At 41.4% G+C, this 27085-nt stretch overlaps 1 protein-coding gene across 5 annotated transcripts in view; it reads right to left on the bottom strand.

The window, feature by feature from the left end:
- Positions 1-100: 100 nt before the first annotated feature.
- Positions 101-27085, bottom strand: part of ARID5B (AT-rich interaction domain 5B) — a 118172-nt gene continuing 91187 nt past the window's right edge. For all 5 annotated transcript variants that reach the window (XM_030453141.1, XM_030453142.1, XM_030453139.1 and 2 more), the window contains 4 exons: positions 26714-26766; positions 19474-19571; positions 7025-7223; positions 101-3114 (listed from right to left, as the gene is read on the bottom strand). In XM_030453141.1, coding sequence (XP_030309001.1) covers positions 964-3114; positions 7025-7223; positions 19474-19571; positions 26714-26766 — 2501 coding nt within the window. In that variant the 3' untranslated portion in view covers positions 101-963. The remainder of the gene's footprint in view (positions 3115-7024; positions 7224-19473; positions 19572-26713; positions 26767-27085) is intronic.

Below are 27085 nucleotides of genomic sequence, written 5' to 3'. Positions count from 1 at the left end.
TCACAAAAACTAAACAAAAATGCTGCTTAAAAACATAAACTGGAAAAATTACAAACACATTAAAAAAAAAAATCAGGACAGCCACAGCCTTTTAAAAAAGTTGCAGATAAATTGATACTGCTTAATTAAAAAAAAAACAACAACCAAACAAAAAAAAACCCTAAACAAAAAACCACAAACAAAGAGCACAGAATATACTGGACAAACAGAACTATATAAATTATTGTGATCAAATGTGACACTGGTAGTTTACGAAGTGGATATGTACAGTCTAATTAAACAGTGTTTACCCTTCTGTTCTAATAGTGTTAAAATGAAAAATCTATTGCCCTTTTACTATACATTGCATTGATTGAATCTTTAAAAGTCAGGAAAAGTTACCCAAAAAACCACATCCACTGATTGTATGGATTCTCAGCCCGCTTCTCCTTTCCAGGTTCACCTCGAGTCCTCGACTCATCTGCAACAATGCGCGGCCTCTGGTCCTTGGCTCAGTGAAAGGCAAGTGCAGCCCTCACCCAGGATTTCAGTGAGCTCAGGCTGGGCCTGCAATTCCACAGCTCCCTTTGAACGTTTGCTCTTACCATATGCAAGTCCTTTCAAAAAACACATAAGCAAAATCCAATGGGTTTTTTCTTTCTCATTTTATTCTTTTCTTTTTTCTTTTTTTCTTTTTTTTTTTTTTTTTTGGGTCTTTTTGTTTTGTTTTGGATTTTTTTGTTTTGTTTTGTTTTGTTTGTTTGCATGGGCAGGGATAAGGGGCAAGGGGGCTGATGTGGGAGCCAGAATTAAAGAAGCAGTTCTGTTTCCATCAAACTTGAAAGAAGCACTCTGCCAGGCAGAGAGCAACTGCATCCCGGCTGACACAAACACAGATTGCTAAATCTGCGAGACATTGTCACAGGGGAGGAATGTCACTAACTTAACTTTTCTCCTCAGACCTTTTTTTGTGAGCGAGGGGGTTTACAGTTTTGTGCTGGGATGTACAGAGGACAGCTGTGAAGGTGGGAACGCAGCTTGAGGGTTTATAGCAGCTAAAGGATAAATGCTGTTATGCAAAAGGTCACCGTAGGAACTTCCTACAGGTGTTGCTGCAGCTAAGTGTCTGTACAGTTGCTGAGAGTTTGCAGGAGATGTGAGGAATTGTCTCTGCACCATGAAGGAGTGAAGAGCCAAAGGCTGCATTAGTGGGGAGAGCACGGTCTGATTTTTCAAGTACTGCAGGGGATGAGAATACCCAGGCGGGAGGCGATTGTTCAGCCCTGTGCACAGGCTCCCTGGATACAAGCCTGGGAAGATGGGGGCTGAAAGGGGAAACTTGTGGCTCTCCAGCATGCTGCCAGAATGGAGGCCGTGCACCTGCTTGCTGCCTTCCCCTTCTGGGTCGGAGAGCTTGTCTTTCGCCGGGGACTCCTTTGGTAAGTGCAGAGGAGAGACAGCTCGGATTTTTTTTTCAGAAATGACTTTATCCAAATCCTCCAGGCTCCGTTTCAAAGGCCGGGCAGCCCCCACGTTTTGAGGGCTAGTTCTGCGGCTGATGATAGGATGCACCATCCCTTCCATCTTCCTCAGATTCTCCAGTCTCTGGGCCTGTTGCTTCCCAGACCTGTGGAGCAACTCGCTGTGTTTTTTCGGGACTGTCATGGCCATAGGGGACACTCGGCAAGCTTTGGGGTTACAGTCTAGGCTCACCGCCTGGCTGCTCGCAGTCTGGAACGGGGAGATACCTCTGCTGTCTTGCTGGGCCATGGATGAATGAGGGAGGCCAGAGCCCGGAGCCTTTGCAGTCTGTTTGTGTATGCTCTTTGGAAGACTCAAATCTGTTGGCTGATCATCTGAAGAGGCCTCCACTGCTGCCTTTTTTTCTTGCTGATGTAAAGATGGGCGATAATTTAAGTTTAGTTTTTCTTGGTGTTTGTGTTGAGTAAAAGTAGAAATATTTTCAGACTCTCTGAACATGTCCCGGGGGAGGTACTTTGATGTCTGTTCATTATTAAGGTGGTGTTCTGTGTGCCTGTAAAGGCTGTGCAGATGAGGTGATGAATAAAAATCTGCCAAAAAAGTGGGCACATGGGAGTGCTGCAGTGCCCTTTTCTCACTCATTTTATCTTTACAGTCCTGGATATCTGTCTTCGGTACGTATGACTCGGCAAGAGAACTGAGGTGATGTTTTGAAAAATCACAGCGCTGAGGATCCGGTTTACTTAGCATGTCATGTTTAAAAACATCATTAATTGATTTCCTTTCTTCCTTGGTTTTAAAACTCTGTACATGTTGTATGACTGAGGGCCTATTAACTGCTATGGGGTCAGAATTAGGGGCATGGGGACCTTGCGATACACTTGAGGACAGTTCATCTCTGCTGATCAGTTTCTTTTTGCTGATCAAAGGTGGAGGAGAACCATAAGGATAGCTACATGACAGGGCTGCCCCACTGACCTGTGACAGCAGCTTTTTCTTTGCCAGTGGTGACATGATGCCTGGATTACCCTTTGAGTAGAGCAGTGGGGTGTAACCAAAACTGGAGTCATCGTTCATGGACCCAGGCAGTTCCTTCTCCTTGAACATGTCAAAGTTCTGGACCACCAGGACTTTGGGCGTTTGCTTTAGTGCATTGTGGATATCTTCATTTCCCAGCTGGTCAACTTTCACTGTGCAGTTTGCGATGTAATCAGCCATCTCTGGCAATTTGTCATCTTCCATGTCACTCTGAGTAGGCAGCTGGACCGGGAAAGCTGTGAAGGGCATTTCTGGAGGTTCACTTTCTAAGCTGTCAGTAAAAGCTTTGTGAAGTCTTTGTTCAGGCTTTGTGTCTTCCAGGGCATCTGCTGGGGAGTGTAATTGCTTCATGACGGTGGCATCCAGCACAGTATCTTCTTCTGGAGGCATGGATATCCCTGAGAGAGAGGATGAGTGCTGAGACTCCTCCTTGGCTTTCTCACTGCTCCTGCTGTTTTCTGCCAGGTCTGTCTTTTCCAGAGGCAGTGGCCGAGCTGTCTCTGGTAAAAGAGATGGAGGGGCTTGCACAGGTTGCTTTGTCTCTCCCACTGTAGGATGTTCAGGGAAATTTTTCTGGTCTGCTGATTCTTGATCCTTCTCTTGTTCTGATGAAACCTAACAAAATGATTCAACAGACAGAAATAAGAACCCAGTGCATTTCAGCAGACTGTTCAGAAGAACATACACAGTGTGCCACTGGTGAATTTTAGAGAAGTAATTGTCAGTCACCTTGCTGCAACATGAAGGCTCTCATGCTAGGTATGGGATTCAAACAAAGAACATACCTCCTGGAAATATTAAGAAATGCACCATCCCTGCCAGGGTCTCAATCAAGCATTTTAAAACAGCAGATGTTTGTAATGTGATGAGAGGCACTGCTGGCTCCACCAGGTAGCTAAATGCTGAGGTTATATGATTTTAAAATTAAGATTAGTCAAATCCAGGAGAGTAGGCTTCATAACACAAATGATAAGGCTATAAAAACTTCTCCCACTAGCCAACTTCACCTACGAAAACAGCACGATTCCCATGTTTTTTCTTACATAAAGACTCTCCAGTGTACCTATCTTAAAAATTCTGTGATCACAGAGGAGATCATTCACACCCAGATCTGCATTAAAGTGTGAAAATGATAGAAATGGCATACCAGGATTCCCTATTGTAGGCAGCAAATCACTGCCCCAGCTTAACTAGGACACACATTTTTCTTATTAACAGATTAAAATGAAGTTGTCAACATTCAGTAAGTGTGTGTGCCTGCTATTACAAACATGGCTTTTATGCGTTATCGTCAATGGGACCACAGCTCTTTCTGCTTCCCCATTAATAAAGCTTGTGTGCACAATTCACACTATTCATCCCATTATGTAGCCGGATGAACTGTGACCTGTGGAGGTCGCCAGAGCGTCCCATCTGTGATCCAGCTGACTGACAGCCCTTTTCACAACTGCTGTCACTCTCCCCTGACAGGTCATGGTAGAAGCCCATCATAAAACAGTAGCATTGTGTGAGTCCTTTATTATTATTGTTTTCTTTCTTTTTTCATTATAAAGATAAGATGCATCGAGAAAGTTATTACCTAAATGCTGCTTTATGGTCTGTCACAGGAGTGGGGGATTGGAGAAGGTCCTAAAAAATCTAACCCTCTCAAGGACTTATTTCTTCACAGTTGTTTTTAAATATTCCTGCCTGTTTGGTTGGCCTGTTAGTTACAGTGTCTGTTAGTCATCCTAACTTCTTTTTAAACTCATGGCTGCCTTTTGCAGCCAAATACCATCATTAAATCCTTCGCAAAGTACCATCGCTGGTCTCTTGAGCTTATAAAATTACAGAAAAATACCAGACAGATGAACAAAGCAAGGAGGAGAAAAAAAGAGAGCAATCATATTTAATAACTGTACATTCTGCTCTTTGTTTCTGTTAAGCAACATTTTGATTGAAGTTTCAGCTATTGTGAGGAAATGTGCAGTCTAAGGCTAATAGCATTTTGTCTGGTATCTCGTTACATCGACAATGCCATTGTGACAGCAGGAAAACAGTGAAGCACACAAAAGCAAACACAGTCCCAATAAATTAGAATTACACTCCCTCCATGCATACTTCTTATGGTGCATGAGCTGAACACGCAGTTGCACATTTGTAACTTGGTTGCTCTTCTACAGCTCACAGCTACAGCCAGCCTCTGGGCCATGTGCTGAAATGGCTGGAGCTGTGACTTGGTTGGGGCCCAGGCTGCATGCCCACCTGTGATGCTACGACTGCTCTGCCCTGGTGAGGACTGCACCCAAATGTGGAGCCCGGCACAGGGTTCCTCTGCTGGGGGACAGCTGGGGTGAGAGGGACATGCAACCCTCTTCCTGGCTCCAGCAGACTTGGATTTTGTTCCAACCCAAAGGACCTGGATGTCTCCTTTCTGCATGCCCTGTAAGGGCCACACCTGGGGCATTAAGCCCTATCCATGTCAGGGCACAGATGAGCTCTGCACCCACCCAGGGTGGAAGCTCCCACTCCTGCAGGCCCCTTTGCTGCTCAGGCTTCATGTGACCACCCACCCATACGGTGACCTGCGTGAAGGCTGAGGTTCTTAATCACTCACTCTGATTAAACAGGGGCAAGACACATCTTCCATCCCAGTCAGGGAGGAGACACTAACTCTGCTTTAAAAGGTACCATTTTACAATGGGAAACTGCTGCAATTGTACAGTCTTATTGTCTCATCTCATTGGCTCCCTCCATTTCCAATAAGCACAGCTTCAGAACTCTTCCGGCAAACCACACAAAAATAACTGCAGTTTAAGCAGCAGGAAGTTTGAGATAGGGAACAACAAAAGCAAGGAAATTCTAAGTCAAGGCTTACATTCTGCTGCTGACTTGTTATGTTGGGCTTAGCAGCAGTGGTATGGATGGTGTGTAATGTATTTTACTCATGCCAGATCCCCCGATAAATAACCAGACACGAAGGAATGAGAGGGAAAGGGAGCACAAGCCTTGACTTTGCATGTTCTTGCTTTGGGCAATTTGTGTTGCAACTTTCCAGTGACTGAAAGCAGGTTTGTGCACACTGTCTATGTATTCTTCATCAGAAGTGGAGGGCTGTTCCCCCAGTAGGGTTCCCTGCTTTAAAATTACTTTGCTAGAGAAAACAAAAAACCCCTCCTCTCTCTGTGGAGTGCTCTTACTTTAAAGGTACAGTTGATCAAGGCATTTTAAAACACAAATTATGGCTTGGGTGGAAGACAAAATTGACCTTGTAAGCACAACTTAAAGAAATAGAGGGACATGAAAGTAAAAAAAATCTGATCTCAGACTGTGTACACGAATTTTTAAAGGAATCTGTGTTTACTGGTCCTGCATTTTTTTTTTAATAGTGAGGAGGGAGATTGCTGTTAGCTGACTCAATACCAATTTCCAAACTGGTTTTGAAACAGGACTTATGTAGCTGCCAGACAGCAATGAAGTCAAAGAAGCAGCCTTCCATTGTCTGCTGGGCACGTCATGTGTTCCCATATTCTTTAAATACTTACTTTCACTGCAAGTGAAGCATACCTTGAAGGCTGCTGTGATCTGGCAGATCACAGGTAGAGTGAGAAAGGAAAAGCAATGGTGGTGGTTGTGTGTGAGAAGCTTCACCACTTATTTCATAATGGGCACAAGCAGGGCACAGGAGAGTGGGCAGGATGAGCAACAGAAAGCACTTCAGTAACACCGGAACAAAAATTCCGTTGATTTTACACCATTTAACAACACAAGAAATTTATCCTTACTTGCAGACAAACCAATCCACCTTACCCAGGGCAGTAAACATAAAACCTCTTCCATGAGGTCTGTTCTTTGTCTGCAGATAACGTGGCTCTGTGTGGAAACCATGGCCTGCCTCTGTGAGGCAGGTGACAGAACAGGAACCTATTGCAGCTGGAAGCCATCTGTGGCACGTGAGAGGGAAGCCAGACTCAGTTAGAGCATGGAAGGTGGTTCCCTTAAAATCTGACCTTTTAGTCCAAAGAGAAATTTAGTATAACACAATAAAAATCCTGGGGAGTGATGTGTGTTTTGACAGATGTGCATACATCTGTGAGCACAGAAGGGCTGATCCAGAGGTTACCATTATAAAAATCAGCTGTGTCCAACAGTTACCACAGTATTATCAACAGTATTAGAGGTTCCTGCACCCTATACTTAGATTAGGAAATAACTGTGGTGGTCGTGTGGTTTCCTGTTGGCAGCTGCTGATCTTTTAGTGGTGACCACTATATAATACAATGAGCAGAAATGGTACTTGTTACATCCAGTGCTTGGTCTTCTGCCATCACTGCAATGCAGTATGGAGCTAACCAGCTGCTGTTTGTAACCCAGCAAAATCCCAACTCAGACAGTACCCCAGCAACTGAATTTCCATTGCTGAGCAAACTCAAAGTTCAGCTGTTTGGAATTCTCCTGTTTAGGTTATGTATTTTATCACTGGATTTCACGTGGTTAAACCTGTACATTTTTAATTGAAAAATTGAAAAGTAGGAAAGCAACCAACCTCAGATGCATCCTGGGGTTTCTGTGCATTATCTTTTTCCTTCTTGATCTTTTGGTTTTCATTTTTGATGCGTTTTGTTGCAGACACTTTTGTTTTCGCTTCACCCTCCTGGGAACTGTTATCCTGTTTTCGAGGTTTCACTGGAGGCAGTGGCTTATCTTCCTCTCCTTTAATAAATCTTTCATATGGCAGGATTAATCTAGGGGATTAAGGAACAAATAATTGATCAGGTTTTGCCATTCTCACAAAGAATAAAATGTATTTACTATGAGCAGTTCACTTAATAAATCCATTTTCTTTCAAAGCATAAAAGCAACACTGTAAACTCTACATCTACAAATCCAAGTCCGATACATCATCTTATTTGGCAAGATTACCATGTGACATAAAGTCAGTGGAGTTGGAGTGGATCAGTTGTCAGTAATGCTCCAGTGGTTTATGTGGCTACACCAATTTGTACCAGATGAGGATATGAGCCATGGTATTTTAGAGTGATTTACAAAAAATAAAAAAATTTTAAAAATCAACTCTTTATTGTTATTTCCCTCTCTACCCATAACAGCATGCAGCAAACCCAGGAAAACACCTACAAAGCCACAGCCAACTTGGTAACAGCTACACAATTGCCAGGCTGGTGGTTCCCCTGTGTGCAGGGGGCAGTGCCAGGAACTGGCCAGAAGATGAGTGATCTGGGCTGCAGGAGACCATGGTGATGGTCACAGCACACAGTGCTCAGCACCAGCCCCGACACCCCTGCAACACATCCATACAGCCACTGTGCTCCCTGCCTTCCCCAATGAGTCTTCTTCAAGGAAGGAGAGAAAAAAAGAATTAAAAGTGAAGGAATTTTTCACTGTGGAACTGTCCTCCACAAAGTACAAGAAATTGTTTTAAAAAAGCAAGGGAGAAATGCAAACAAAAAAATATCCTCCCCTGAAAGCATCAAACACACTGAATGTTAATGTATCTGTTTTCCCTTTGCAATTCTTGATCTGAAAGGAAAAATAACTGATATAATTAAAGGGGATGGATTGCATTACAATCTCAGTTTCAACTTCAGTGATTAAAGTTTTTATAATGCATTTGGTATGATTAATGACTCACTGTGGGATTAATACAAGACTCATACTTTAAAAATATGAACTTTAATACAGCAAACATAATTCGTTTTTTAAAAAAAAGACAAGTTGACTCTGTGAAGAAAATGTACTTTGCTTATAAACAACATAAATCTGTTTAAATACTAGGAATCCCTAATTATCTTTAATCTAAGACTCCAAGGCAGAAACCTCTTTGGTTCAGATATTCGTTTGTTATCCTAGAATCAGTTTCTAAGCATGCAATTTTGATTTACATACTTAGATGTTCAAACACAGTTTGGGCTTAAGAGAGTAGAAATTAGATTGCTCGTGATCATAATATTTTACATTTTAATAAAATACAACATAAATTATGTTAAGATATAAACCTAATTTATGCTATATTAGAAACAAAATTCATTAACTGAGCATGCTCTGACATGATATGTGCAAAGAGGCATGAATAATACTTTCTAGCCCTGAATTTGGCAGGGCTCCAGTAATGAAGCTAAGCAGAGCCCACAGGGAATATTCATCTTCAGATCCCATTACAAACTGAGTTTAAACATGTTACAGCTGCTAAAACTGGAAACTGCTCCCTCTATGCAAACTTAGCAAAATAACGCATAGCTGCCAAATACCTGCTTCCCACTGTAATATTACAGTTAATGTTTATATAATAAAAAGCATAACTAAGCAGAATAAGAAAAAAAAATCCTGTTCATACTTGAGGCTGCTACATTTCATTTGCAAAGTGCAAATATTGGTGAAAACATTGAATTCCTCCCCACGCTGCACAAAGCGCTTTGGCCTTCATTAGAAGCGAGGTTGGGTTTCACACAGGGCAGTGTCAAGGCCGCTCTGCCATGTGTTAAATATTTAAAATCGCTTTTAATAAAAACACATTTTATTACAATAATTGTTAGCACTGCAAGGGGAGTGTTTGACTTTGTTTTGTTTCCATGGGAACGAGTTGCCCATTAACTACCGACGTCTTCCACCCATAAAGGATTCAGACGTTGTCCCGCACCCCACGGGAGGCTGCCACGCTCCTGGCCCACAAGTGGGGCTGTCTGTGGAAGATGCTGTGGGACAGGAGCAAGCCCTGGGCTGACAAGATCACCCATGGCTGGCGTGCTTTCCACCCTGGCTTGTAGGGGAACGCTGGGTGCAAACTCCTCCTCCTCCTTCACCTCACTAGAACTCATTAGCGTTGGTGCTAATTAGTAACCGTGGCTTAAATTTCCTTTTCTGATCTTAAGGGTTCATGTGGGAGTACAAGGTTTTCATTTTAGTTATTTTTCACTGAGCTCAGCAGTTGGCAGGCCGACAGCAGTAAAAATACATTTCACATAGCCGGTCAAAGGCCCGGAGCCAGCGGCAGGAAATCTGGAATTAAATGTTTCGTGTATCGGGGAGGCAGCATGACTAAGGTAAAACTGACTCAAAACACAAGGATGGCTTGTTCTAGGATTTTCCCCTCCTCATTCAAAACAACGTCCGTCTGGCTGCTGTTCCTTGCCACCACTGATTTTGGGGGATTTTGGGGACCACGGGGGGCAGCAGGAGAGAAGCTGGGGAGGAACAGGGGTTGTGAGACCTGGGGAGCAGCATCGAGTCGAGCAACGCCAACAACTGACACTTCACATCGAGATTTCCGTCAGTTGCAATTTTCTCTGTATGTTTTTTCAGTTATCCTGTCACGGTACAAGACAATTACCCACAGGATATGATCTTATCATTTGATTATTAGAAGCTTTTATAGCACAGAAGTAATAAAGCTAATACAGCTCTCGGAACATGTAAGCAGCTGGCTTAGCCAATTTAAGGTCAATATTGCCCAACGCAGCAAGAATGCGATCTGCTGTTAGCCAAATAGTTTAGCAGAATGTGACATGTCTGAAACCAACAGAAGATTTGTTTTATTATTTTTTTTTTAATTTTTTTTTTTGTCAAATATTTACAGCCCAGGTAAGATTTAATCAACCTTTGTGCAAGGAGTGGTAAAGATTTAAAAAAAAAACCAAATCCCAAACCCCAAACTGAGACGAATCCCTTGAATGTCTCTCACTTGGAAAACAACAGCCATGTTTTCAGTCGCTTTGAACTGTGGCTGTATTTCGCAGCAGGGGGGAAGTATCAAAGTATTCATAAAAAAGGAAAAGGGGAGGAATATTTTGTGGTCTAAAGAATATTTACTTGTAAAGCCTGCGAGCAGACCAAATAAAAGGGTCTTTATCGTGATCAAGATTCCAATATTAAGATTAATAAAATGTATTATTTATAAGTCAATTAACATAAATAGAATATGTAGGCACTACTGTTTTAAAAAATCTTTCCACAGGCAGCAGATTTTTAGCAGCATGAGGTTTTTTTTTCCTTTCCTGGAATAATATAAGAATAACATTTTCCAGCCAAGAGCAGAAACAGTAGGGGAGTCTTTGCTATCACAGGGCTTCTTATTAAATTCAGTCACTGTGAAAAGCCAGATTTTTCTTTTTTTTTTTTTTTTTTGTTTAAATAAAGACAACTCAAAATCAATACAAGTTAGATTAACAAATCAGTACTATACTAATCCTGATTTATTACAATCGGCAATATTAAGTTTAATCACGTATAAACTGCTACTCAGAAAAAGATTTTGCTTTACTAAGTCCTGAATTAAATAATGGTGCAGAGTATACTGAGTTTTTAGATCTGCATCATCTGATATTATGAAAAATTCAATGTACTTCTCTGCAGCAGATGTCAGAGGTCAGCAAATCTATTACAGTAATGTAAGTAATCTGGCTTTCTGCCAGCCATTTTTTTAAAAACACTGAAGCAGATAATTTTATATTTACAAATTCTAAAATCCTCCGGGGACTGAATCTCTTTCCCAACAAGAAGCAGAAACTTCACATTAGAGAAATGTATTTCACAGTATATCAAACATGTCTTCATCATTAGCATTTCATAAAAAAGAAAAAAGCCCTTAATCTTTATTAGTCAACATTTTTTCCAAGCTCCAGAACTAACAATACAAGATCTCATCTGAGCCAGCAACCACTACATTTTCATCTATTGATTATGCAGAATGAATGACTTTTTTGGCCCAATTCTGCTTCATGGGACAGATGAGAGCACATCTATTTATAGACATGATAAAAAAAAAAGTAGTTACAATAATGCAAAGGATCTGACCAGCCCAGAAAGAGGAAGGAAATTAAATGCTAAGGTTGCCAGTTTCCTCCTTAATTCTCCCCACTGTGTATGGATATGACGGAGCTCTCAGGCCTGAGAGGAACCATATGCCCAGGACACATAGGGTGAAGGAGGGAGCTAAGCACAACCCCTACAATATTTTTTTTATATTGCTTGTTTCAGTGTTTATTTTTGTTTTCTTTCTGGCAGAATAAAATATTCCAGCATGACTCTCACTGACATCATCTTGCTTTCTCAAGGGCTCCAAGCCCAAGGCAAAACAGAATAATCTTGGAAGGTCTTAAAATACCAAAGCCCATTCCTTGGGAGATTCTGCCCCATTCCCATGCTTGGCCAGAAGGGTAAGGAGGTTGATTGCAATGGTAATGGAAAAAAAATCTAAATTTGTTTCACCAAATGAATACAGCAACCAGTTAACCCACGGAACTCACTGACAATGGATATCTTGGGGCCAAGGGATTAGAGAGATTACGCAAGGATTAGATGCTAATGTAAATCATGAGAACATTAAGCTCCTAGAGTTTCAAAAACACTGAAAAGGGACAAGCAATAAATCTCTTTACTGGTAGGAGTTTGGAAAATACTTCCTTCCTGGGTACATTACCACACAGCAGATCCTGCTCCTGCCTCTGAAGGCACTGCTGGAGCTGGGGATGAGACAACAAGTCTGCCTGGTTCAGCAGAGCAACCAGCTAGTTCAAGAAGTCCTCACAGGAGCCAGGCAGAGCTTTCCACATCCCCTGTAGCCAGAAGGTCTGAGTGCAAGGCTGGGACAAGTGTCCACCAGTCCAGGGCAGCTCCATCTACAGTCCCCACAGTGTAAAGGGGCCCCTAGTGATAACCTCACTTAGAGAAACCCAATTCTTGCTCCCTAGAAACTCAGTGGTAAAATATTCAGTTATTTTAAGGAACCAGAATGAATACAGGAGCTCTGATCCTAAGAGAAGTATTGCCTTTTCTGCCCTGATGCATCTTTGAAAAGGGATAAATCTTGTCAGCATAAGGACAGAAAGCAAGCCACCTTCAACAGCAGTCACCTCGTGGGCACGGCCAGGAGCAGGAGGCAGCTCTCTTGGACATCAGCGACAAAAAAGTCCCAGTGGAGAAATGGGAATATAAAACATGCTGAGGAAACCAAGCAGTGTGTTCCTCAAGCCTGATTTCTCTGAAACTGCATTGTAGAATCCTGGGGTTAGGAAAGCAAGCCTTGAATGCTTTTATACAAAACACAATAGCAATAGGATTATTTGCATTTGTCTGAAGTACAAAGCTGGCATGTATATTATCAGCAAAGACAAAATATGTTTGAGTTCAATTTTCTTCCCAAAGAACTTTTTTTCCTTAAAGAAATGGCTCTTTCATCCTTTCATCAACAACTTTCCTCACAGTCCACTGGGAGTGCTGGTGGGTAATGAGAATGGCTGAAAGGTGGGAACTGCACTGCTGTAAGAGAATTCAAAGACACTTTGTTTTAAGTAAACTGGAAATTAGTGACATTACAAACACAGCTGTTGATTTAGCTGCACAGCCAGGTGAGGGAAACTCTGGCACTCTCAATCCTATGGTGCAGCAGGGGGAGATGAGCAAGCCCAGTCCTTCATCTTTGGTGCAGATCTTATTACATGGGAAAAATTCAAATGAAAGGTGACAGGGACACAGCACCTTCCCCAGGTCATTCTACCCGAATGGCTGCAAGCCACAGTCACCATTTCTGCATCTTCAGGCAAACATGCATTTCGCTTGGTAGGTCCCTGTGGTCTCTGCAGTCCTCAGTCCCTAGGACAAGGACTGTCCCCAGGACAAGCTGACAGATGTCATTTTGCATTGTCTGTGGGGCACAGGTTTTCTGGAGGGACTCCAAAATCCTGCCAACCCTCTCTGGGAGCTCTGAGACACATCTCCATTGCACAAAACTGAACAAAGTAGAGGCAACCCCTGCCATGGTAGCAAAGTCCTACAGTCGTGTACAAGCTGAAGGTTCCCAGCAGACCCAGGGAATCTTACAGAATCCCTGGCACTGCTCCTGCAAAGCAGGGTAGCACATCTCCCACTGAGCAGCACCCTCCTGAAGAAGGTCATTTCCCAGCAAGGAAGAGGGACTGGTCACCTTGTGTAGAGTCTGTCCATACTCCTGGATGCCATGAAATGAGATTACCATGCAAGACACATTTCTGGCTGATGTTGACCAACCACAAGCACCCAGCCCAGTGGTGAGGAGTGCCAGGACCCCAGGAGCATTGGGCTCACTGCACAGTAAGCATCAATGCACATATGTATGGTGGGCACACCTGGGAAACTCCCTCTGATGGGGTGATAACCCACCTGGTTATCATACAACATCCTCCAATTCTCCTGGGACAAACTCCTAAGTGGAAAGCAGAATGTGGCTGGAAAACAACTCCCCGCAAGGGAAGGGATCATCTGACTCCAGGTACTGGAGGGCAGTGCCCAACTGTCCAGTATTCTTGCACCCAAAGACTCCTGCTGACTCCAGTGCTGAGCAGTAAGTCTCTGAGGCTGTAAACCCAGTCCTGAAGAAATTTGGAAAAAACTGCTTTCAAATGTTTTGAAAGGACAGCTAAAGTCTGTTTTAATGGTAAACAATTACATTCCTCTGTCATCTGATACTTTCTGAATTTTGGGGAGGGGGGAAGCTTTCTGAATTTTCAATAGTTTCTTTGTTAAAGCATCTGTTACTCACATAATTGAAAAGATGTTTGTTCAGTGGTATGCTTGAGAGTACAGTTATTTAATCTTAATGATAAAGCCCCAAGGGCAGAAAATTGTAAGTAGAAACCTCTTGTTATTTATCAAAAAGAAAAAAAAACAACCCAAACCAAAAGCCCAGGAAAAGACAGAGAGGATTGAGACACCTCATCTATCTTTGGCCTTAAGTTTGTGCTTGATGGAAAACTATTGAGACAATTTGCAACTTGTGAAGTTTTCTGGGAGTCTGGGAGTAGCTGAAGTGGGAGGGGTAAAGGAAAGTGGGGTGAAGACAAAAATAAAACAACCAAGTTAATGCCACCAGAAAAAAAATACTTCTTGGCAAGGTTTTCTTTTTGGGTTAAACAAAGAGCTAACTGTAGTTTACAGCATGACATAACACTTGATTAATTTTTGCCTGAGGATGTTTTCACACTTAACAGTGTAAATCAAAACCTTCTATTAATTACAATGCATATTAAAAGATAACCATAAGCATTTTCATGAAAATGCTATACTAGCCGCCTGTTTTCTGTTCCCTCTAAAAGATTGGCTGCTATTTCCTACAAAATTCCACTGAAATGCTTACACGCTACCAAAGTTATCCGAATGCTTTAACAAAACCAAACAGCATTTGCATGAAGCATGGGGCTCTCTTGCATATTGAATTACTGCACAATATCCTCAGGGCAGAGAGACTGTACGGCTGTTAAAGGGAAACCATGTAAGGGACTTCTTTTGACCTGCCTTGTGTTTCTGAAAATATATAGTATTTATGTGAGTGATGTAGATAGAAAAATAGCAGAATGGGCTCTGAACTGTACAGGACACTGTATTTCCTGGTATTTAGTCCCTTGTTAAGGGCCAGATGGTCAGGGTGCTCCTGCAGGTGCCCAGGGATCACACTCATAGCTACAAGGAAACCCTCCATGGGTCTGTGTCCAAAGAATGGTCACAGCCACTCTGCTGGGTCACGAAGAACCACTCTCTGCTGCAGTGACCCATCTCACCTATCTGCTCCCCTTCAAGCCTCAGCTGACTGGGGCTTTGCAGAATACTTCCCCATACAGCTCCTGAATTTGAAGAGAGCATGAATAAACCCCCCTCCATCTGGATTTAACTGGGACTGGCTGGTTTTCAGGGTGCTAGTAGTTAGGGTATGAGCCACTTTGCTGAAGAGCACGGTCCATGGGATGCTCTGGGTCCATCCTTGATGGAGACTCCCCAGGGGAACCAGAAGCCAGGAGGGCCACAGCTCTGCTGCACCATCTACCTGCCTGTTACAATGCCTTGAACACAGACACATTTGTCCACCAGTGAGCTGAGCAGTGTTACTGCATGTCACTGCACACCAAAATTCCTCAGCCTTTGCGTGTTTGTGCGCAGCTCGTGTGCAAGGCTTGCTTTGGAGCACACCAAAGATGAATTGCTGGTGGACCTGAAGGTAGAAAAAGGCTCCAGCAGGCAACTGCTTATAGTTTTGTTTTGTTCAATGCAGTTTATCGGGAACTTTATATGCCTAGCAAAATAGCAGAATAGCAGACTTGGTTTTTTAGGTTTGGGTTTGTTGGTTTTTTTTCCTCAGTGGAGGTGGTGTAGTATTTATGAAAAATCCCAAACAGCAACGTCACCAGCACTGCAGAAACACAACCTATAGTTCCTGCTGGAAAGTTAAAGCTGCTGATCATGTGCTTTGTGTAAAAGTGAAAGAAACCTCAAACCCTGCATACAAAAACCACATCTGCTAACGCAGCACAGAGGAAAATGCTTCGCAGGAAAGTAGCCGTTTCTAAGGGTTTCTTGATCAGACAGAGAGAGATGTAGTGTACTGACAAGGGCTGAAAGTTTCACAGGAAAGCTTCAGGCTGAATCAGCTAACACCAAACACATGACTCTAGCTTTCTGTGATCATGCAAGGTACGTGCCTTAAAGAAGCACAAATAATGACCAAAACAACACCACAGTCTGAGTCATGCACAGAGCAACAACCCCATGATGGGAAAACATTAATGCTTTTTATATTGGTAATCATCTGTAACATGAGCAATTGAGTACAGTACTAATGGACTATAGCCAAGAGCCTGGTACTAATATTAAAAACTGACAGAGATGAATAGGTTTGGAGGGAAAACTAGACTGACAAAGACATTTTTATGAAGTGCTTGGGCCTATTTGGAATAACCCAATCAGAGGCAGGTTCAGACCAGCCATGCCTACAGTGACAATAATGCATTCATGGGCATTTTATGTTGCCTGCTACGCTTTAAAGAAAAACACCCATTGCTTCTACTCAGCAACCTGCACTTTCATTATTATACCCATTAATAAAACAAAAGTTGTCTAACTAATATACAACTAACACTTACTGAAACAGTGGCAGTCTCACCCTATTTTAAAATGAAACCAGTTACTGGAAACACAAACCATCCTACATGAGAAATGAATCAGTTGATAAGGCACAAAATGCTTCTTTCCCTTTTACCATAATCATGGCACCAACTAAAGCACTCTGCCCACCTACAGCACCACAACAGCAACCACCACAAGCCCTGATCCAAACAGGGGAATGTGGAGAGGGGAGAGCAAAGCATTTCCCACAGCCTTTGTTTGAGTTTTTGCCATCCCTTGTACCATGGGTCTGCAGCAACATGCTGGCCTTTTAATGGCTGCAAGCACCTTTTGAGAAAATCAACATTTCTTCTTGTTAGAGAGAGGCAATTCTGCCCTCTCCCTGTTTGCTTAATATTTTAAATATCTTTTTAAATTCTTGTTGGTTTTGGTGATTTTCAGTTTTTCTTAATTTTATTTTTTCCCTTCTAAATGGTGTGTGAAACTCTACCTAGGAGAGGACAGGAATGTGGGATGCAGCATCTCAATGGGACTTGGCTGCCATTCCAGTCCTCAGCATCCCAGGGAAGGCACTGAAAGGTTGCTTCCTCCTAAGCAGCCTGGTTTATTAAAGATGGTTCAATGAGCTAGTAGTTTCTTTGTCATCTTGGAAGAAAGCTAGTTAACACAAAATGGAGCCCATCAGATCTAGGTGTAGATGTGAATGGCAAGGCTAAGCCAAACAGCAGCAGGAACACTGAAGTCAAGGAACTGAAACTGCCTATTCTGTCTTCAGTAAGCAAAGAAAGGCCAGTGGGATTCAGAAAGGAAAAATGAGGCTTATTCAGCATTTACTTCCCAGCTTAATTCAATTTCCAGTTTAGCTTTATAGCTCACCTTCAAGTTAGAAAATGTATGTGTGTCCTGAATCATGAATGTGTATTCCTGCACTGAAGTTCTAGTTTTAGATTAAATGTCATCTGAGCTCTATGGCTATAAATGAGCATTACATTTACAGGTGCTGTAGTTAGAATTACCAGCTGGAACAAACCATGACAATTTCATTTACTTTTTTTCTGAGTCTGAGGCTTAATACAGCTTTCCTGTGGTGGAAAAAAGTGTTAAACACTAGAAATCTAGAGATTGGACCAGTTGCTGAGGTTTTTTTTGTATAAGTCTTTTGGTCTTTTTAAGACCAGATTTGGTAAAGCATATTTTAGGTAAGCCCAGGGCTAACCTAAAAATCCTAGACGACTTTTATTCTTTTGGTAGCCTGCCAGAGAGCTGGAAAATAGGTGCTGCTTCATATCAGATCTAACCCAGAACCACGCAACAGACTGGCATCCAAGAACTTGGATTTGAGCTCTTTGGTGTACTAAGACCAACGTAACCATAAAGTAAAAGACTCTTTCCTCAGAGTGGCTCAAGGCAATGAGAATTGCTTTTGGGTATCCTGGAAAGGCTTCTAAGTTTTGAAGGCATTGTAAGTCTGCTCAGGTTTTCTAGTGAGCACAACGGGCTTTTTGGCACTTTATAGCATACCCCTGAGTAACTGCTGAGTAAGTCACATGGATGAGTCTTTACACTTCAAAAAGGAGTGCAATTCAAGGGTTTTCCATGTAAACACAAACCCCACCATCATTAAAGCAGAAGAAACAGACAAGGGTGCATGAAATATTTGTGATTGACTCATTTTTGACTCTAATTTTAAAAAGAGATGTGCTCTCTCGGTGACTCTAGGATTTCAAGACACAGCCGAACAACACTTGCTCCCTCTGCAGCCTAAACCTGCAGAGACCCAGTTCTCATGGCTGCCTGGGTCTCCTCTGTCAAATAAACAACTTACAATGCATACCTGCTGTGGCTGCCAGTTTGAAACCCATCAGCTGGCTTGGGTGCAAGAGGAAGCCCTGAGACTGTCAGGGCTGTTGTGGTGGAGGGGAAGAGCCAAACACCCAAATACCCACAATCTGATGGGTCAGTTAAACCAATCTGTAACATTTATCCACAAAGCCAAGACAGGGAAAACCCCCATATAACACGCACAGCAACTTGCTCAATTTGCTCTGCTGCTTGTCTCTATCTCCAGAAAGCTTCTACCACTGTTGTAGTGGCATTATATGAAACATCTTTGTGCACCCAAGTCCTTATGTTGGAGATGTCCCCTGTACATAAGGATGCTCAACCTCCCCCTCCATAAGAAGGGCAGCGTCTCCCTTGGAATGGCCAATGTTTAAAGCACTAAAAGAAGGTGAAAACCTGACTGCTGAGTACTGCTTTGCTGCACTGCCTTGTGTACAAGCAAGTACAATATCTTCCTGAGCCCAGCAAAGTAACATTTTTATGCCCAGAAACAAAGAGATTGTACTTTCTACAGCTGAGCCTGAAATTGCAGAGCTTATATGAACATATGCTTGGGGGAAAAAAAAAAAAAAAAAAAAAAAAAAAAAAAAGAGAGGAAAAAAAAAATAGATGGTTGTGCCGAAAACCATACCAAACCAAAACAACATTCCAGCTCCAGTATTTTATTCAATGCGTGCTGGCTTCAGAAGCCCTGGAAGTTATTATCTACATGGGAAGAATAAGAAATCAACAGTTTTGACCAGCAACAATGGCTGCAGAGAAGGAGTGTTTGGCAGCAGCTCGCAGGCAAGGAAGAGGGAAGGAATGCAATGAAGAAGAGGAATGCAATGCTCTGCATGAGCTACAACACTAACAGCACCCTGCATTGTGGGCCACCCCATTATTTTGATCACAACCGCAATTTGCTTAATTGGTGTTCCTGAAAAATTACAGAAGACAAGTGTTTGCATCAATTAGCTGTTGTTTCTTATTTTTCCTTGAGGATGTTTTGCTCAATTTTTCAGCTTCTTTAACCAGAAAGCTTTTGTAAAAATTTATAATATGTACCAAAGAAAAATCAGATGCTTGTTTTATTTATTTATTCACTAGAGACATACACTCTGGTTTAAATTACAATGGATTATCTGACTAAAATGTCAGGAGAATATTTACTATATCTTTAAGAAGCCTCTTTCTTTCTCTTTCTCCAGTTCTTTATAAAAACGCTTTGAAGGCTGTCCAAATTAACTTCTTCATTATTAAACAAGCATTTCAGATTTGTTATCTTACCTTTCATAATGTCTGCGAGTACATGTAGCAGCACTTGTGCTTCCAGGGTTACCACCTAATTCATCATAAATATGTTTCCATTGTCGACGTGCTGTTATCTGTAAAAATGGCAATGGAAAATTTAATCTTGCATCTTTACAGATTCTACAGCGTTTGAGTTCACAACAACAAATGCATGTGTGACACTTTCAGAACAGCATGTACTACAAGCACTATAAAAGCTCCTACAGAATATATAGAGTGCACAGATCTTTGGATGTCTTTTTTTTCTTTTCTCTAAGTTAACACTATGTCTATTTTCTTTCTCTCTAAAATGGAGTGATCTGACTGATTCATTATCAAGTCAAAAGCAATAGACTCACAGAAGAGAATCTCAATCAATATAGGGTCATTAACCATCAGAAGTTATGCAGACAAATCCCACGGTGAATTATGAAAATGAAGCTTGAACCATACTCAGCAAATAATGATTACATAGTTATTTTAACTGAATTAGAGAAAATAAATCTGCTGCAAAAACCAAATCCACCACAGAATTCTGTAAATCCACAAAAGCATAGCCTGTAACGCTGTGTTACAAGCTGTTTATTTTTATCCATTTATGTCAGGAAAATATATAGATCAAATAGTAATGAAATCTTAACATACTCCAATGTTAATATTTGAACTATGTACTTTATTGGACCACGCTAATGAAAATAAACAGCTTGTAACATATTGAGTTGCATACCATGGTTCTGGTTTTTTGTACAGAAATTAGGATTATACAGAATAACAGATGGAAAGACCTGGCAAAAGAATTGCTTCTAAATATCACTTCGTTATTTTATATATTCTGTTATATTTAAACCAAGAAGAAAAACAGGAATAGGACAAGCACAAGAGATCACCCTTCTTTCCCTGCAGCTCATAAAGAAGACCAGTAGAAAATTGTGGGAGCAATTTGGGGAGAATTTTGTCATTTTCTGTGGAATGATCTGGATTTTAACATATTCAGCCCCGGAGGCTTCTTTGGAGTTACCCACAGAGCAGTCAATGGCATTTACTGAGGAGCTAAAGGCAGCAATCGGAAGAAAACAAATATTACAACTTGCAATCTGAGGCCTGTAATTTTAATCTAAACAGGAGGAGATAGTTGCCATCATTAAATATTACATGGTAAGAGGTGTTTCTTTTTTGCTCAATAAAAAAGGAAAATCCTTCCTTTGCAGAAATTATTCTCTGAAACCAAATGCGGGGCTGGAGACTTATAGTTTGGTAACGTTACAATTTCTCCAAGCTTATTGTTTGTACAGTTCTGAAAAAATGTCAGCACCTCCAAGTCACTGCTAGTACCTGTACATAGTTTGCACCTATATACACTTGACAAAAAAACACCAAACCAAGACTTTTATCTTAAAACTTTTATAAAGCAAAACAGACTGACTGCATTTGCTAATTTTATCCCGTCTTCTGTAACCAACCCTTAAGACCCCTAAGACCACAGGCACATTCCAGGTTAAAGTCTGTACAAATAAATTTTTTAAATACAGACCCAACACTCATCAGAGGATAAGGTTTATTTAAAATCTGTTTTGTTTAAGTTCTTATGCTGTCTCTTCCCCAGCCTACCCACACTTCTAATTATTATTATTGATACAGGGATTGAAGAACTGGAGTCCTAATGAGCCATAAAGAATACCACTTCTTGGAAACATCAGTGGATGCTCCTTCTGCAACCTGAAAGGTCAAGAAAGAGTTGAACCAAGTACACTGCTGTGGAGGAATGCCTGAATGGGAAGCTACCTCTGGTCCCACCTCCCACACCTATTCCAGCAGTCCTCAGGACAGGCAAAAGACAGAGGCATGGCCAGACAGCCCTTGCCTGCTGGTAGCTCCCAAGAACTACAGGTCCACTGAGGACTGCTGCAAGTGGCTTTATGTTAAATCAAGTCTCTGGCAGCCTCAGAGAGGCTGGGGGAATGAAGCAGCACAAAAGCCAAGCTCAGGTCTGTGCTCTGTCCCTCTGGCAAGCACAGCCTGGCTGGCCTGCAAGGCTGCAGGCCAGGACCTGATGCTTTGGCTCAGTAAACTGCTGCTGTGCAGAAGCTACAAATGAAAGCAAAGGATTAGTGGGCAAGAGGACTACTGCAAGTCCTGTTTCTAAACATCCCCAGGTGACTGAGCAGCATGGTCTCCATTCTCAAAAGGAAAATGATAACCTTAGGGTCTCGAAAATTATAACCTTAGGGTCTCACTTACTATGACCTGACTGAGAATTGATACTCAAGTATGAACATCAGTGAACACAAGCATCTTTAGGGGGAAGAGGGAATCCCTCTGAAAACACCAGATCAGTTTTGGTCTCTCTCCTCTGGGCTGCTTAGAATTTACACAAACATTTGCCCAGCTTTATCCAACTCTGCCTCTGCAATGGACCAGAACTGCTTGGCAATTAGTAGAGCTGTGCCCTGTGCCCTTCCACATACAGAGCCAAGTTTAAATTTGACATTCCCTGAAATGATTGTTATTCTAACAAAGCCTGGGGTTGAATTTTCCTCTTCTCTGGAAAGCTTTTAGTTTTTATGCTTGATAAACTTCAAAGGATGAAAGTAACTTATACATTACATCCTTAAACAATATGAACAAAATGCTGCACTGTGGAAACTTCCCAGTTGTCATGCAGGGCTGCATTGCTCAAGCTGGATGCTCATGCTTAACACACTCATATCCAGGTCTGCTTTCTTCTCTCAAACAAGTCCCTCCCAGCCACCTCAGTGACTTCCTGAGGAGCCAGGAAAGAGCAGTGCTTGGCAATGCTTTGCCTATAGTTGCTGTTCCTACCAAAAACACCTGCCTTGGCTACTTTTACACAGCAGTTCTAACTCTGAATGGGCTCATATGTGCTCCCAGTTTGTCATACATCCATGACCAGAGCACATGAAGAACAGAGAGGCAAATAACAAAAAATATGAAATGGTAAAATATTTCAGCTGCCCGGGAATGGACCTTCCCATGAACATCCAGGAGCAAAGTGCTGGTTACTTTTAAGGGCATGGAGCTATAGTGGCATAAGACAACTCAGGCTCTGCTTTAACACATATTGTGAGCACGTTCATTTCACATTTTTTATTAATTCAACTTCAGTTTCCAGACATAAGGTGAGCCACTCCAGCAGGAAACATACAGAGGACAAAGAACCTTTGCTGGTTTACTTCTCCATTTTTCCCTACTCTACCAGTACATACCCAGAGCCAGCCATATTTCTAACAGTTTAAGAAATGCTCCAGGCTCACCCATTAATCGAGGCAATTGTAGTGTCTCATATCTGACAGCTCCCCATTCTAATGATGGCTTTTTAGCTTTTTATTTTTAAAGTAGACTTCTGGTTTGCAGACCTCTTCCACAATTTACTCCAACCTACAGCTTCATAATCTAAGAGCTGGACCCGATGTAAGCCAGGAACTTTGAAAACCTTCATGATGTTCTTCCCACTCATCAGAATTTGGAGTTAAACAAGAGACTGCTCTGCCCAGGGACTTGAGAACAGATTTGATCTGGTTCCTGCACGGTCAATATTAGGCAGTGACTGGTACTCAAGAGCAACCAAACAAAACCAATGATCTTATCTATTAATGCAGAGGATTGATTATACACATGCTTTTAATGCTTTTCAGGATGTAGCAGCTAAATGAGATGCCACTGACCTTTGGCAAAATTTAAGGTGCTACCTACAGAAGGTTAAGCTCCACCTAATTTTCTTTTTACCCTTTACCTTTTTTACCCAAAGACATCTCAGGGTAGCAACCATTCAGTACCACAGCCTTCTGCAGGCACACCAAGGCTCTCCTTTTGCACTGGCTCAAAAGGCAAAGTGTCACTTCATGTCTTGCCAAGGACAACTCTCTAGGTAAGTCCTGGAAGTTTCCCATCTATGAACATCTGCACTTTTTTCTCAGTTAACTTAGGGTGATAGAGAAAAATCCAGCCATGGCTTTTATACACCATGGCAGCTGAGCCCCTCTAGAACATGACATTGTTTTATATTTCATCCAAGGATTTGGAGACATTTAAATGATTCATACGGTGAAGGTCTGCCACTGACCTCCTATTACTAGTAACGAAGACGCTCATTTCATGTATCTTTGTTTAAAAGAAACATGATCCCACCAATTTCAAAAAGGCAGCTTCATCTGTTAAGGATTTCAACCAATCTGGTACAGGTTGCTATTTTTATTAAGCTTGTGTAATGTCTGACAAGAAATACATGTGGTAAAGTTATATATGACAGCTAACGAAGAATTAGTAATTAAACAGATAATGGGCAGATGAGAAATGACCCTCACAAGTACTTTAACTGGAGAGCCCTTTCATATGACATACAGCACACAATCATGACTACAAAGGAAAGTCAGATGGCCAAGAAAGTTGTTCTCTGCATCTCCAATCCAATCCTTGGCTGTTCTCACTCACTTTTAGAACCTCAACTGTCAGGACTGGACTTACAAGTCTTTCACTGTTCTGTGAATCTGGGCAGAAGCTGGATAGCACTGTACATAATTTTTGCTTTTTTCTCAAAGATGTTTTTAAAGCCCCATTGAAGCATCTGTAAGTGGACAAGGCAGGCAGAGCAGAGGATGAAACTGAAAATGGGCTGTGTTCTGACAAACACAAGGATTTAAAGTTTGCAACTGCTTTCACTGGGAAGGTTACTACACTGACTTTTTAGAAACCAAAAGAAAAGCCAAATATCTACTTTAAAATATTTTTCCCCAATACTTCTAAGAAAAAAGACCCATTTCTATCTCAGTGCATAAACCAGAAACTTGTGAATTTTTAAGGCAAGTTAAAGATTATGAAGTCCTTATAATAGGCAACTCCTTTAAATCCAATGGAAGGATCCATAAAAAAAATGTTTATTAATCAGGGTAGGTTTGAAAAAGCCTTTGCTCTGCACATGACTTCTCATCATCAATAGATATTGGCACTGCGTGTGCAAATGGTGAATCCTGGTTGCTAAATTCCTACGTGTAAGCAGAACTGCCTAAGATTCTCAAACTGACACCATGTCCATGTCCTCCCAGCCATCCCCTACCTTGCTGACAACTGAAACACCAATCAAACATAAAAGCCTCTCAGCATGCTTGCCATGATAAAATATATAAAAATGCATCTTGGCAAATTCAATGAATATCAACTGGCCATATAACAATAAACACCTGGGTGTGCACAGGTCAAAGTATTGCAACAGCTATTGGTTTAATGTTCAGGGAATGTAAAGCAAAAGCAGATCCATACTGAGGACGAGACTGAGAAGAGAATCAGGTCAGCAGTCTCTGCTCTCCCTGTACAACTTAAATCACACAACAGTTCTCCCAACTTCAGGTCTTCTGCAGAGAGAACACAGAAGCCACTCACATCATAAAGAAAGGATCAGGCCTCACACTTCAACTACAGTCAGTCTCAAAGCAAAGCTGGGCTCTCAGGTATGTCAGAGGGGGTGAGCTATCCTTGCTTGACAATTACTACCAGTAAGCAATTGCTTGGTTTCTTCTTGATGAAGAATAAGCATCGCTGGTACATTTTTGTCACAGGTAACAAATGCTCCTAAACAACAGAAAACATCTGTCACTAAGAAAAGGGCAGAAGCTTTGAGATAGGGGTGGACTGATGCTACTCTGGATGATGTTGTCACGTATGTGATCCTTCCCCTAGCATCATCTCACATTGCTGCTGCTGTTGGTAGACCTGTCTCTCTGGCCTTGAGTTCACAAACTAACCATCCAATTCCTGCTCTGTCCCAGGCACAGAGGTTCACTTTCTCTAGTATATCTAAATCCATCCTTTCCCCTCTCATTTGGGCACTACATCTCAGCTCTCTCCAGCAAGCCATCACTTTGGTATTCTTGCTTCTATTCTCAGCCCCTTCAAGCAGATCTGAAACATTGCTGTGAAAATTGACTGCCTCCACTCTGAACATGCACTCTGAACATGCCACTCTCCCTCCAATCCCCTTTCTGGCCTTCCCTTGGATAAAGTTCAAGATTTTAGCCCTCATTTCATTGCACTTTACAACTCATTGCAATTACTGTGGGCTCATAATTGCTCTAACAATTTATCTGTGGTTGCTATTCATTCATACACATATGAACACACCTACGCACACCCCAGTACACAGCCCTGGTATGTGCTGATTAATGAAAGACACAGGAACAAAAAAATAAAAGCCAAATCAAGCAGTTATTTTTGTTGAGAATGTTGAATTTCATGTTTCACAGAATCACAGCCACACCCATGCTCATCAACAGAGGCTGCTGATGTACAGAACAATATGCTTTATTGTATAGAAGGAAAATAGTGAGTTTTATATTTTGGTTCAAACGACTTTCAAGTTTCTTTTCACTTCTCTGCAGCACAGATACAGCCCAGATTACTTCGTAAACAAAGCAAAAATAATTTTTTTTATCCAACTGCGGCAGGAACTGAACAACTTAATCTGATCATTGTGTGCAAAGAAAATATTTCCAATGACGACATCTTCCTATGTCAATTGGTTTTTATTACAGATGTCATCTTGGTGTGCCATATTAATGCAGCTCTTTCTTCTCATTTCAAGATTTTAATCTGAGTTGGTTGCTCTAATATTTTATTGGTTCAAAATACACGCTGTAAAATCCATGGCCATCAAATTTCCCTGTGAGCTAAAAATAAACTGCTCTTGTCAGATATGGTTAGCTGACAAAAAGTGTCAGAGACTTTTCTGAATTACTTTGATAACTTCCTGTTTATGTGGTACTGACCCTTGTCTAATGAAGATCTTTTACACTTGGAATAAGAGAAGATACTGCAGCATACTATTCCTTAATGGACAATGCTGATTACTTTTGAAAGCCTTTAATACATTTCCCATATTAGACATGAACAGATGTCAGGGATGTTGCCAAGTGAAATTTCTTTTATGCAATCTTGGCTTGTTGTACAATAATAGCCCTTTCTCAACATGGGAAAAAATTACAGACCCAACTAATTTCCTTGACAGGGAAGAATTACATATGTTTTCCACTTTTTAGTTTTTACGACAAGTTTACAGTTTTGCCAAACCTGGAACTAATTGGGACCGTTTCCAAAAGTGGTCCAATAAACCCACAATGTGTACAGCTAGCCTAAAATGCAGCAAATGATTGTTTGCTTTTATTTTTTTTTTCTAACAGGGAAAAGTTTGATTGCACAATTATTTCATTTAAGTTACTTAAACACTTACTGTTTCATATCCTCCCAGTTTTTGAGCAGCTTGAAACATAGTCCAAAGGTTAACTGTTAGAGGGACAATAAGTATTTAGATAAGCATTGCATTAACCAACATATGTCAAAGAAATGTAAATTAAACAGTTTTTAGAAACAAAAAAGAAAAAAAAGCTCACAGCCCCTGAAAAAGCTCCTGTGAAAGATATTCCAAAGATGTATTTACATAATCTGAAGAGTAAACATTAGCCCATACTATACGTATATTTTAATTACATTTAGGAGAACACATTTAGATTCCTTAACAGGACTGGAAAAATACACTGAGACAAAGGTAATGGGCTCATTTGACTTTGCTGACAAGAGGCAGGGTATAATGACTATAGCATGT

The sequence above is a fragment of the Calypte anna genome, chromosome 6 (assembly GCF_003957555.1).
Source record: "Calypte anna isolate BGI_N300 chromosome 6, bCalAnn1_v1.p, whole genome shotgun sequence".
Taxonomy (NCBI): Eukaryota; Metazoa; Chordata; class Aves; order Apodiformes; family Trochilidae; genus Calypte; species Calypte anna.
This window is presented reverse-complemented; position numbering and strand designations above follow the sequence as displayed.